Here is a 13280-nt window from a genome sequence, read left to right as displayed (position 1 = left end):
TTCCGTTTATATGGGTCATACACAAAAAGGGTAAAAAAAGTGTTATAGCAATGTATCATCTAAACGAGCAAATTGGCGAATATTTGAAAGTATTTAAATCGTAAAGGTACTATATTACTACTCATTTTAATCGTATCTTGTAAAATATTACATTTTATAACTTCATTTTGATGGCGTTAAACATCAAAAAATCTCTTCCTGTGGACTGTTACAAGACGAAGGTATAATGTTTGAGTCATGTTTAAAAATAATTAAAGTACCCTATATATTAAAATTATTTACTTGTAACACAAACAATATAATAAAGATGATAATATTGAGAATAAAAAAAATATATCGTTACTATCTGTATACAATAAATCCAATAAACTTATGGTTACATGAAATGGAGTATTTTCTGTGGACGCGATAAAACGACATCAAATTTTAATTTATTCGACCGCATTAAGTTTTTTTTTTTAACTGTTGGCATCACTAAATAGTGGCCATTCCGGCGTTTGATATTTTGTTGTTTCGATTCCAGTGCGAGTGAAAATATATTTTTTATTCCAAAACACACATAAACGTAAAAGATCAAGTGTTCTTTCCTGTTCCAATTATAGACATGTAAATATTATCTATAAAAATGTATATTTATTGTTTTTATATGAGCATTTAGTACAAGTAAATGAAAAGCATGTTGCTTGATTTCTAACCTTAAAGTTAATTTCTTTACGCAAGAGTTTTTATAATACATCTTTTCTGTGGACATCTTTCCTGTGGTCCCGATGTCCACCGAAAAGACTATGTCCACAGAAAATGTGTAAGAAACATACCTTAGTAGGTCTAAGTAGAGAAAGTAGTAAGTAGAAAAATAGTTGAACCGAGGGCCTACTCCTTTTTTAAAGTTGGTTAGAAAGAGGTTTGATTTTGGCAACATTTGATATTCTAAGTTAGAGCCTCAAACTTTTTAGTACATTTTATATTCGCAGTAAAAAAATTATAAATCTAATCAATGTAAATAGAGGAATCAAAACATTTTTTTTATTTTTATTGATTTCGTTCAGGGGGTTCAACCCTTGGGTCGTGGGTTTGTCCATATCTTGCTTCGTTTTAGTTCATGCTGATTCAGACGATTCTGATAGTTCTCTGGAAATATTTTGAAATAATCAAAGTCCTTAAATTTCATTACATTGCATATTAAAATTCATTAGCTATCTAAAGAATTATATACGAGTAATATACCATGGCTGTAAAATTATTATCATTCGAAATTTTGTTTTGTTTCATAAGTCCACCGAAGGGATTTTCCTTTCTGTAGACATTATTTTATTTTTTATTTTCCAATTAATGTGATTATTTTGACATGTTATTTGCGTTTGGGTATTCGTTTATATCAGTGGCTACATGTGTTCGATTATGTTGTCTTAATATATTTTAGCTTACGCTGCATCACAGCTGTTCATCTCTCTTGTAGACTAAATCGTCTCTTCTGTGGTCCGCAAAAATATAAAAATTGCGATTATGCCAAAAATAAGACATATTGATCTCGGTTACAGTGATTAAAAGATTGATAATCAATAGCTAAATAATAAATAGTTTGTTTCACACTGATTCTGAGATTTTTTTTTTGCTGCACTTTTTTATTCTCTATTTGTGTATGACCCATATAAAGGTTTTTTTTTTTCAAATTTCAATTACTAGACATAGTTCTGTCATAAATTTCATTTGTCCAATGCCGGATAAAAAGGATCCCATTTAGTTTGTATTAAATTATCATGCCACTTAATCATAATATATTACGTAAAATTATCAATTTCACGCCATCCCGCCTTTTTTACGCAGAGTACTGTTTTATACTCTGTGCAAAAACATGGAGGACTGGTCTCCGGCTAAAAATGTTTAAAAATACCAAGTCACAATAATATATCTAGTTGACTTGATATTTATTAGTCTTTCTAGAAATTACGGTTGCAATAATAGTCTCCAAAATGATTACTAGTGTAAGTTTAGGCTTAACAAGCTACGAAAATATTCAAGATATCAATTTAAAATAATAACCAAATAGATTATGATTGTTATTAGAACGATGTTTTATACAAAGATAAAAAATGTTGTTTACCGTTTACGAAATACGGAATGAACACCATTGTTTTTAATATAGATTGTAAATACTATTAAAATTTTAAAACTTTCTCTCTCTCTCTCTCTTTCTCTCTTACTACATATTTCTCTTTCTGTAATTCGAATTGTTAAGTAAATCATTTTGCGAGGGAAATGATGGAATGAAGGTTTCATTTCTTGCACAGAGTTTTACCTGCTTCTACTCTGGAACCAGAACTGCCAACAAACTTTGTTAAATAGAGGAAATCGCAAAAATATTGTAATTTGATTTACAAAGCATGTACCTATTTAAATAATACGTAGTAAAACTTAGAAAACGTCGTCATCTCGTAATGATTCAATGCGAGATGAGCTCCGAAGTTCAATTTCACGAAAAACAAAAGAAGATTCGTTAGAAAATATTTTTCAGACAGTATTATATACATACATATAATATGTATGTGATACATATACCTGGATAGTTTAAAGTGAGCTAAGTTAATTAATAAAACTATATTTTGCTGTTATAAAAAAGTTTAAATGTTTATGTGAAATTGTTGCAAGTGTATTCAAAGCTTTTAAAAATTGTTGAAGATTTTATTGAAAATGAATTATAATGTGATAGTTTTTAAACTAGTTAAACGCATGTAATTAATTATAGAGTTGATTTTTATTTTTCATTTACATGATTGTTAATTTACGTGTTTTTTCGAAGTGAATTTGGAGCATGGTGTTATCGAACCTCGTTCGGAGACGATATTATGAAATATTACAATAAAAAAATAGACAGTGAAAAATTTTGTTTTATTTTAATTCGCGTCTCTCTTTATTTTTCGCGAGATCGGTTGTTTTGTTAATGTTGCCGCATCCTGAGACAATTTATTTTTATTCTGCCTGCCTATTCTAGTAACCTCAAGGGGCTATACATACTACATTCACCGAGCGAGTAGGCGAACTCGCTGGGCTCAACCTGAGAGAATTTGCTAACACAAGCCCTAGCAAGAGTAGTGCTTCGCAGAAACTACCGTTGGATCGGAAATGCGAACCACTATTTTTTTTATTGCTTAGATGGGTGGACGAGCTCACAGCCCACTTGATGTTAAGTGGTTACTGAAGCCCATAGACATCTACAACGTAAATGCGCCACTCACCTTGAGACATGAGTTCTAAGGTCTCAGTATAGTTACAATGGCTGCCCCACCCTTCAAACCGAAACGCATAACTGCTTCACGGCAGAAATAGGCAGGGAGGTGGTACCTACCCGAGCGGACTTACAAGAGGTCCTACCACCAGTAATAAAACTGAGAAGATCCGGCGAGAAAATCAGTGGGCTGTGTCTGAGGGTTAATTTGCTCGCCGAGCCCTTTATCGCATTCGAAGGGTTCGACGAAAACCATTTCATTATTCCCAAAACAACCCACCATAACTGAAAGTTGACTCAACAATGGTAAAAATGGCGTCGCAAGAAGCTGATACTGAAAAAAAAAACAGTAAAAATAAAATCGGATCACATTGAAACAAACAATCATTCACATTTATTTCAAGTTAATTAGATGTAGGATTTAAATCAAAATATTTTGTGTTTAGTTTTATGCAGTTACTTTAATTATTGCGATATCCTTTAAACAAAATTGTACAGACAATTAAAAATGCATTACCTTACCAGTGTGTGTATCGTTAAATTTACATAGATACAATATAGCGTAGTGTTTTATATCAAGACACACTCTGTTCATACATAAAATATCCTTATAGGATAACATTGCAAACTTTTACAAATGTAGTCACCGCGCCGATGAACAGAAGAAAAAAAATTACGTAGATAGTGAGAATTGTATCCATTAAAACCTTTCAAAGAACAACAAACATAGTACATGAACTAAGTCCCTTAATATAATATAACAATAACATTCTTAATAAAATAATTGTTCACTACATAATATTTCCTAATCACATATACGACTAAGGTAATTTATGATTATAAATATATTTATTTAGAAATCGTTCCAATCCCATTCATTTTCTTGTAAAAGTATATCCAAAAGATACTAAGGCTCTCGTTGACTTGTCTAAGACAATTTGGCCAGCCTTCAACATTGGTATTGCCAGTTCAAGTTTTTACGTATCGACGCTCCTTTTTTTCTACCTGTGCTGATAGCCTTGAGAGACTATTTCAGCTTCACCCTAACATGTAGGTGAGCTCACGGGGCTCAAACCGGAACACTGGCCCTAGCAAGAGCAATGCTTCGCAGAATCGACCACCGGGAGACGCTCCAAGGTATGATGTGGGTAGTTACATCAAAGCTTGACGCAGCCGAGCGCGACAAAACAAAAGAAACGCCAGTATGGCCGCGACCGCCGCGCCGGCAAGTAGTGTTGTTTCGTCTCTGCGCGCCCCGCCGGCACGTTCAACTACATGACTCTAAAAATAAATGAAAATTAAATGTTAATGCTGTTTAATTATTTAAAATATACACGATTCAAAAAGGATTACTCATACTTATCGTGATTTTAATTTATTCATTTATTTACTACATTGCTAGACCGCGTTAGAAATTGTCCAAATTCGTACTGGGACGCTTTGCAGGCGAGACGTTGACAATGTTAAAATTAAAATGACCAATGTCTTGAGAAACAGCAATAAGTCCAGTTGACGATTTCTCTACGGTTTTGCCTGAATTTCCATTCAATAATAACTAAGTTTTTTGTTGTACGTTTGTTTTAAATTCATACGGTGAATGGCGCCACCTTAGGATAGTCGAAGTAGTAGACGAAAAGCACCAAAAAAGCCTATTTCTACCACAAACAGTAATGCGTTCCGGTTTGAAGGATGGAGCAGGAGATGTAAGTAGCCACAGCAAAATGTCACAGACGCTGGTGAACACAAGCATGTCACAACCGCTGTTTGGCGTTACAATTTGTACTATCACAAGCAATAGCCAGGTCACGATCGTAGTCCGATTAATACATGTATGTACGTAGTAACCGCACTCACCCAGCCACCATGCCGTATGGCCCAAGGTGTGGCGCATTGGGCCACGTGTTTGGCCGACCATTCCGCGGCTCTACACCAGCCCCCAACTCTGACAGCGCGAGCACAAACCTCGCACAAGAACGCTAACACCACCAAGGCTCTCTGTTCCACGTGAGCACAAGCCTGTAGAACAATAAAATAACTATTAATCTAGCTCTCTCGTGTTTCCTTACACGTTACGGTATATGATTTCACCCTAAATTAGGAATTAAGAATTCGTAGCTCGATTAATCGCCAACTTAATTACCTGGCAAAGTTCTTGCATAATATCCTCAAATTCCACTTCGTCTAAGCTCAGTAGAGGGATGTGCTCCGCCCTTTCGGCCAATCTTGCCCTGGCTTTCGTTTCCCTAAATCTTCTGGCCGCCCGCTCTAACGACCTCCAGTCTCGCCAATACAACCACCAGCCCCTTTTTGACAAAGCTTTGGGATATTATGGTGTTATCCTTGCTTAATTATGAAACGCTTCCGTACAAATAAATTTATAAGTGCGGTTAATCTTTTTTCCCAACCTATTCGCTGGTAACTTAGGGGTTATTCCACCTACACACGGATGAGTTCACGGGCTCGACCCGAGAGAATTTGCTAACACTAGCCTTAGCAATAGCAGTAATTCCTTGAATATACTACCGGGTCAGAATCGCAAACCGCTGAGAAAATCCGGCAAGAAATTCAGTGGGCTATGTCAGGCTAGTTCGCTCGTCGAACTCTTCGTCATACCATCACGGGTAGACAGAATACTGTGAGTAGGATGCTAGGAGCAGACAAACTCGTCTACCCTCTTTCTAGTATTTTTTTTTGTTTTTCTATTTTTTTATTGCTTAGATATGTGGACGAGCTCACAGCCGACTTGGTGTTAAGCGGTTACTGGAGCCTATAGACATCTACAACGTAAATGCCGCCACCCACGTTGAAATTTAAGTTCTATGGTTTCAGTATAGTTACAACGGATGCCCCACCCTTCAAACCGAAACGCATTGCTGCTTCACGGCAGAAATAGGGAGGGCGGTGGTACCTACCCGTCCGGACTCACAAGAGGTCCTACCTAGAAGTGTCCTACCATCAGTAATTACGCGAATTATAATTTTGCCTTCACCATGGAAGTCAATCGTGAAGATTTCTTAAGTACGTATTTCATTAGAAAAATCGGTACCCGCCTGCAGGATTCGAAACAATTGCATACACCGTACATTTCATCCTTTAGTACTGGAACTCGATTACTATCCCCGACAATATACACTCACAGTCGGTAAATAATAGTGTATGCAATTAAGGTAACAGCGAAAGTCTAAAATAATTCGTATTTCATTTAATTTTTCACTCGCTCTTTTTGCGCAGGTTATTGACTCACCTTTGGTCAGGTTTTGCGGACGCCAACATACATGGCGGGGGCCTGAGTTCCTCTAACCTCAAGTGCTGTAGCAACAACGCTCTAAATAGCCTGACTCCTCTTTCTTCCTCCTCGCCCTGAAGATATGGACCACGCCAATGACCCTGGCAGTCATCGCGACGTTCCTCATCCAGGGAGACTTGACGTATCAATGGCGCTCGAGGCCCGTCATATTCTTCTAATGGTTGGACGCTGCATGCTGGAATAAATATCAACATCATCAGATCATTATCCACCGCGGACAGATCATAATAACCGATCTCATTTATACTTTTCAATTTCAAAATGCAGCAGCAATATTTCTATAATTTTCAAAACACCTATAAAGTTTGATTTGTTTATTGGTGTAGTGATCAAAGAATCAAGCATATTTTTGTTGACGATTGACCTCCACGGTGACGGAATAATATCGTGTAATGAAAATCAAACCCGCAAAATTATAAGTTATCTATTCCGTGGATACCAACACCCAGCCTATTTCTGCTGTGAATGCGTTTCGGTTTGAAGGGTGGGGCAGCCGTTGTACCTATACTTGAGACCTTAGAACTTATATCTCAAGGTGGGTGGCGCATTTACGTTATGGATGTCTATAAGCTCTAGTAACCACTTAACACCAGGTGTACTGTAAGCTTGTCCACCCATCTAAGCAATATTTTTTATTTATTTTTATTTTTATTCTCCGGGCGCGTAGGTGAACTCACGGGGCTCAAACCTGACGTTGTTGCTAGCACTAACCCTAACAAGAGCAGTGCTTCATAGAATCTACCACCGGATCGGAAACACGACCCACTGAGAAGATCCGGCGAGAAACTCAGTGGGCTGTCTTGTGTCTGTGGGTTAATTCGCTCGCCGAGCCCTTCGTCGACGAGTTCGACGAGAACAATGACTGGTGCTGGAGGTACCTCAAAGAACCATTAGTGGATCGGGATTGTAATACTAGGGCTACAACCAAGCAAATTCTTAAAAAAATACTGAGGATAGCAGTACAATTAATTATAGTTAGTTCTTTGCAGTTTCTACTGGTGGTAGGGTTCTGTGTAGAAGCCCGCCCGGGTTGGTACCACCGTCCTGTCTATTTCTGCCGCAAAACAGTAATACTGTGTTCCGGTCTGAAGGACAGGATAGCCGGTGTAACATACATAAGGCTGCCCATCCAGCCCAGGATAGGCAGCGCATCTGAGTCACTGATGTAGTTTGGATGTCTATGGGCGACGGTTATCATTTCCCATCAGATGAGCCGTAAGCTCGTCTCCCTATCGAAAGCAATATAAAAAAAAAAAAAAAAGTTCAACGGGTCAATAGACTCACGGTTATTCTGGTATTATGTGGTTACCGGAGCCTATAGACATCAACAATGTAAATGCCGCCCCCCATCTTGAGACATGAGTTCAAAGTCTTACGTCTATAGTACAACGTTCTCCCTCAAAACCGCATTACCGCTTCAGCAGAAATAGGCAGGGTGGTATAACTACCGGTGGCGGCTCACGTGACGTCCTACCCACCAATAGCAGCAACGATATTAAAATAGGAGTTTTGATATTCATTTGACCAATTCGAATACCTAAAAGCTAAGCTTTCCTAGTTGATAGTGTGGTTAAGTCACGAAGAGTTAAGGTCCCTGTCAATTTCAATATTTTTTTCTACCTAATCTGATGATCTAGAGAGACCATATCAGCGTCACCGGGCTAGTAGGTGAGCTCACGGAGCTCAAACCTGACTGTATTGCTAACACGAACTCTAGTAAAAGCCGTGCTTCGCAGAATCTACCACCGGATCGGGAACACGACACACTGAGAAGATCCAGCGAGAAACTCAGTGTGCTAGCCAATTTCAATAGAGAACTTTTCGATTCTAATTTACGTGGTTCTATATATTTCACTCCCGGTAAATATACATTGTATTCTGATGCCTATTGAAACATGGAAATTCAATCAAAACACCCGATAGCTTCATTTATAAAGCATTTGACCCAAATAGTGCTAAGTGAAATAGGTGGAATGGAACAGTTGAATAATGAAAGACAATTGTTTTGGTAACCTATTTAGTTAATGTCTCACTGTCATGCTTTTATTGAACTATCCGACACAGTTTTTGTCATATTTGGGGCGATACGTAAACATGCGACGGATGCCTGAATCTTTCAAACAATATTTTTAAGATACGTTTGTGTGTGTGTGTGCGTGTGTGCGTGTGCGTGTGAGTGTGCGTGTGCGTGTGCGTGTGCGTGCGTGCGTGCGTGCGTGCGTGCGTGCGTGCGTGTATTTAATGTGTATTAACGTGATCTTAATATAAAATTTTTAACGTGATCTACATTATTTACACTTTATCCACGTTTCGGCTTAATGTTCCCCTTATGGAGCAAGGAGCTGTATACAAGTTCCGAACAATAACATCTCGTAGGACCGTCGGTTTACCTAGCAATTTCACGTGTACGGCGTAAGATCTTCCCTTTGTCGTCACTCACGAGAATTACAAATACTTAATTACCTCTAATATTACTAACACGAAATTTTTGTGAAAAGGTTTACAAAAAAAATGTCCAGATATCGCAGCGAACAGATATTGTGTGCACCAAAATATAGTTATAATAGCAATTTTATAATCGCATTAAGACTACCACAGATTAGTCACAAATGTATTATCTATTTAATGTAGATAATATAAAAAAGAGAACAATTCAAAATAATCCCAATTATTTCGACTTAGTATAATCCTAATCGTCATATTCGTACAAAAACATATTATCACGTTGATACATAACAAGAAAAACTATAAACTAACTACAAAATAAATTGTACATAAGTCCAAATTTTCGATTTTCAATAATAATTTTCATCTAATACAAATTTGCAGTAGGCAGCGGCTTGGCTCTGCCTCTGGCATTGCTGAAGTCCATGGGCGACGGTAACCACTCACCATCAGGTGGGCCGTATGCTTGTCTGCCTACAAGCGTAATAATAAAAAAAAACTATGATAAACGTACTGTTCGTAGCCGCTTATCACTGTGGAACCTTAACATGGCATAACTCTTTGCATTGTATAATTTGTATGCTTACAGCAATGCCAAAGCCCACTGATTTTCCCGCCGGATCTTCTCAGTAGGTCGCGATTCCGATCCGATGGTAGATTCTGTGAAGCACTGCTCTTGCTACGGTTAGTGTTAGCAACGACGTCAGGTTTGAGCCCAATGAGCTAACCTACTAGTTAGGTTACGCTGACATAGCCTCTCAAGGCTATCAGCTTAAGTAGAAAAAACCAAGTTTGTATGTAGTACGTCAAAATCAAAACTAAAGTCGTCGTCTTGAAGTCGTCGTGCCCTTGGGGATAAGACGTCCGGTGCATTCGTGTTGAGCGATGTACTGGTGTTCGAATCCCAGGCGGGTACCAGTTTTTCTAATATATTTTTTTATTACTAGATGAGTGGACGAGCTCACAGCCCACCTGGTGTTAAGTGATTACTGGAGCCCATACACATTTACGACGTAAATGCGCCACCCACCTTGAGATATAAGTTCTAAGGTCTCAAGTATAGTTACAACGGCTGCCCCACCCTTCAAACCGAAACGCATTACTGCTTCACGGCAGAAATAGGCAGGGTGGTGGTACCTACCCGCGCGGACTCACAAGAGGTCCTACCACCAGTAATTACGCAAATTATAATTTTGCGGGTTTCATTTTTATTACACGATGTTATTCCTTCACCGTGGAAGTCAATCGTGAACATTTGTTGATTACGTATTTCATTAGAAAAAAAGCAGCACATCTGAGCTGCTTACCGAAGTCGGTCAAAACTTACGCGCAACATTCGCCTTTGTAGTTAATGACATTGACATTGTAAGTAAGCAAAACATTGGAAAGGGTCACACGGCTATTCAATGCTGGCAGTTTTTTAATTGCTCTAAACACTGAAATCTTAGTGATAAACATTCTGCCTCTAAGTAATTCTAATGTGTAACAAGAACGATGCATTTCTAAAAAATCACATTACACCTTTTAAAAAAATATATATAATTGACATTTATATCATTAGATAGAAAAAAATAATTATTAAATTGAAATCGGTACAACACAGTAAAATGTTGATTCCAAGCTACTAGTTTGTCAGATCTCGAAGACACAAGAAATACAAACAATAACTACATAGCGCTACAGTACATAGAAGGAATGGGTCAATAATTATTCATTCACACAAGAAACATTCAAGAACTCACCATGAACAGCAGCTAATGGTGGAACAAGATCCATTTGCACCTTTGGTAACAGCGACGACGTGAACACGTTCTGAAAGATCTGTTCGAAGAATGACAGAATTAAAAGCAAACATGATCGACCTTGGGCTCACCAGGTCACAGCCCTGACACAAATAGTTTTTACGCATGCGCCAATTATATGAGGAATATACAAAGAGTATTTGCGAAAAGGAACATTGCTAAATGAGAACTCGTTCGGATTTTGAGATGTCGTACGTATAGTTTCGTTTATTTTTTACTAGCGACCCGCCCTCGCTTCGCTTCGGAAACTGTGATTTATTATTGATTTCTCCACTATTGAATGAATGTTATTATACATATAAATCTTTCTCTTCAATCACTCTATCTATTTAAAAAAACCGTATCAAAATCCGTTGCGTAGTTTTAAAGATTTAAGCATACATATGGATATAGGGACAGAGAAAGCGACTTTGTTTTATACTATGTAGTGATATTTTAAAACGGAAATAGGATAATATACTGATTTGCCCTTAAAATTCAACGTCTATTTCTTGCTCACTAAAAAAACCTTCTATTTGTTTTAAACAAATTAAAGTTTCTCTAGTTTTGAAGCCTATTCAACTAATTATCGACTGCTTTTTGGGCCGGCGACCGAACCGCAACAGACGTCCACAGAAAAGGGGCGCGCGGGGTGTGTGGGACTACCGAAGTCACCCGACGTCTCCCCTGCACTCTCGTCACGTCCAAGCCCGTCTAAAATCAGGTATATGAGGGATTACCAAGGACGCCCGGCCGAGTGAGTCATCAGAATATCGTCTAAGCATTGACCATCTGCGTCAGCAACTTGTCAGCCAGCTCATTGCCCTGTACTTGTACCTCATCAGTGTTTAGAGGAGCGCAGGATATATGAGGGATTACCAAAGACGCCCGGCCGAGTGAGTCATCGGTAAATCGACTAAGCATTGAGTATCTCCGTCAGCGACTTGTCATCCAGCTCATTGCCCTGTATTGATACCTCTTAAGTGGTTAGTGGAGCCTATAAGCATCACAGCGTCCATGTTACCACCCACCTTGATCCTCTAGTTGTCTCCATTAAATAGTGATTAAGCCATCACTATATAAAAAAAAAATTAAGTTGGATTTCATCACAGGTTTTTTTTTCCTTTATAGTGGAACTAATATGTGTAATCGTGTTAAATGTGGCGGTAACCAACAACACAAGATATTTGACAGATGCTTGAATCTAGTTTACGACATCTTCAAGATAAGCTTGCATACATACAATTTCCGAAGAACAACATTCGGACCGTCGGTCTGCTGAGCAATATCATCTGCTCGGTGGAAGATCTTCCCTTTGTCGTATACGAGTATATTCCCACAGTAAGAACATATTTAATTAAAAAAATTGCTACCTACCTGAAGGATTCGATCGTCAGCATGCTCACTTGGCGATAGGACAGTAAGACCTCTTGTGAGTCCGCACGGGTAGGTACCATCACCCCGCCTATTTCTGCCGTGAAGCAGTAATGCATTTCGGTTTGAAGGGTGGGGCAGCCGTTGTGACTATACTGAGACCTTAGAACTCATATCTCAAGGTGGGTAGCGGCATTTACTTTGTAGATGTCTATGAGCTCCAGTAACCACTTAACACCAGGTGGGCTGTGAGCTCGTTCACATATCTAAGCAACAAAAAAAAGAACACACAGGGTTTCTTATCGTTTAATCCTATTAACTTGACAATACTGAAGCCTTCATTAGTCGAACTTCGTTAATAAGCTTGGACGTTTACATAATTTGGCCCTTCGTTTTACATTTCATTTAAAATAGTTTGGTTGAAACTCGCTATTTCGTAAAGGACTTAAGTAGTTACCTAATCTGCATCCGTAAAAAACTTACTAATACTATCATGTCTACTATTTTAATTATTTCATGATTATATTACGCCTAGCTAGTAGCGCGATCGTTTTCATTCATTCGTCCGAAATTCCACATGGATCATTTTTCACAATTCAAGCGTAAATTATTGTGAAGTGTGCGTAAAAAATTGGCACAATTGTTATATTAGTTTTATAACTCACTCGGTGGTGCGGTAGTCGGTAGTTAGCGGCCCTCTCTGTTGCGCCGAGGGTCCTGGGTTCGATTCCCACGTCGGGCTAAATCGTTTGCTCATTGTCTAGGTGTTTATTATCTACATATGTATATATTTCAATGCACTGTGTCGCACTCACTATGTGTAAATTGTTTTTGTGGTTTTTTCTTTGTAAACATCAAAAACTCCAGTTTGGTGTCCTATTTGGATTTGCTCGAAGAGATTTAATTTGGAGAAAAAAAAGGTAGCTTTAGTCATCTTTTAATTTTTGTATTTATTTTGCAACAATTATTATTATATGCATTATGTAAGTAAATAAAGTTTGGCGTAGTAAATTGGATTTTTATTTTGTATTTTTAATTGAAAATTAACACAGTCTACAGACAAATTCCCTGACTATTTGGAAATTACCCCTTGCATTTGCAAAGTCCTTGAACCACAATGACCAGCTAGACCCGAATAAATATACCTTCA

General features: G+C 38.0%; 1 protein-coding gene and 1 long non-coding RNA gene across 2 annotated transcripts; one reads left to right on the top strand and one right to left on the bottom strand.

The window, feature by feature from the left end:
* Window positions 1–721: 721 nt before the first annotated feature.
* On the top strand, window positions 722–2879 carry LOC134200651 (uncharacterized). The gene is made up of 2 exons (XR_009975656.1): window positions 722–1982; window positions 2289–2879. It is a non-coding gene; the product is annotated as an uncharacterized LOC134200651 (long non-coding RNA).
* A 778-nt stretch (window positions 2880–3657) lies between these two features.
* On the bottom strand, window positions 3658–13203 carry LOC105842600 (uncharacterized). Its single transcript, XM_021352801.3, has 6 exons — window positions 12796–13203; window positions 10718–10796; window positions 6468–6705; window positions 5364–5526; window positions 5078–5239; window positions 3658–4504 (listed from the first exon to the last, which is right to left on the bottom strand). Exons 2-6 carry the CDS (start codon window positions 10749–10751, stop codon window positions 4376–4378), a joined length of 726 nt encoding a protein of 241 aa, XP_021208476.1. The 5' UTR covers window positions 10752–10796; window positions 12796–13203; the 3' UTR covers window positions 3658–4375.
* Window positions 13204–13280: the final 77 nt, after the last annotated feature.

Source organism: Bombyx mori, chromosome 19, assembly GCF_030269925.1.
Source record: "Bombyx mori chromosome 19, ASM3026992v2".
In the NCBI taxonomy this organism is placed as follows: domain Eukaryota; kingdom Metazoa; phylum Arthropoda; class Insecta; order Lepidoptera; family Bombycidae; genus Bombyx; species Bombyx mori.
The sequence above is the reverse complement of the archived record's forward strand: the minus strand, read 5'-3'. Positions and strand labels throughout refer to the sequence as shown.

Coding starts and splice junctions, on each gene's coding strand:
- LOC105842600 (XM_021352801.3), bottom strand. CDS start 10,751: ATGGATCTTGTTCCACCATTAGCTGCTGTTCATG. Junction 6,706..10,717: donor ACCATTAGCTGCTGTTCATG/GTGAGTTCTTGA, acceptor TATTTATTCCAG/CATGCAGCGTCCAACCATTA. Junction 5,240..5,363: donor TTATGCAAGAACTTTGCCAG/GTAATTAAGTTG, acceptor ATTGTTCTACAG/GCTTGTGCTCACGTGGAACA.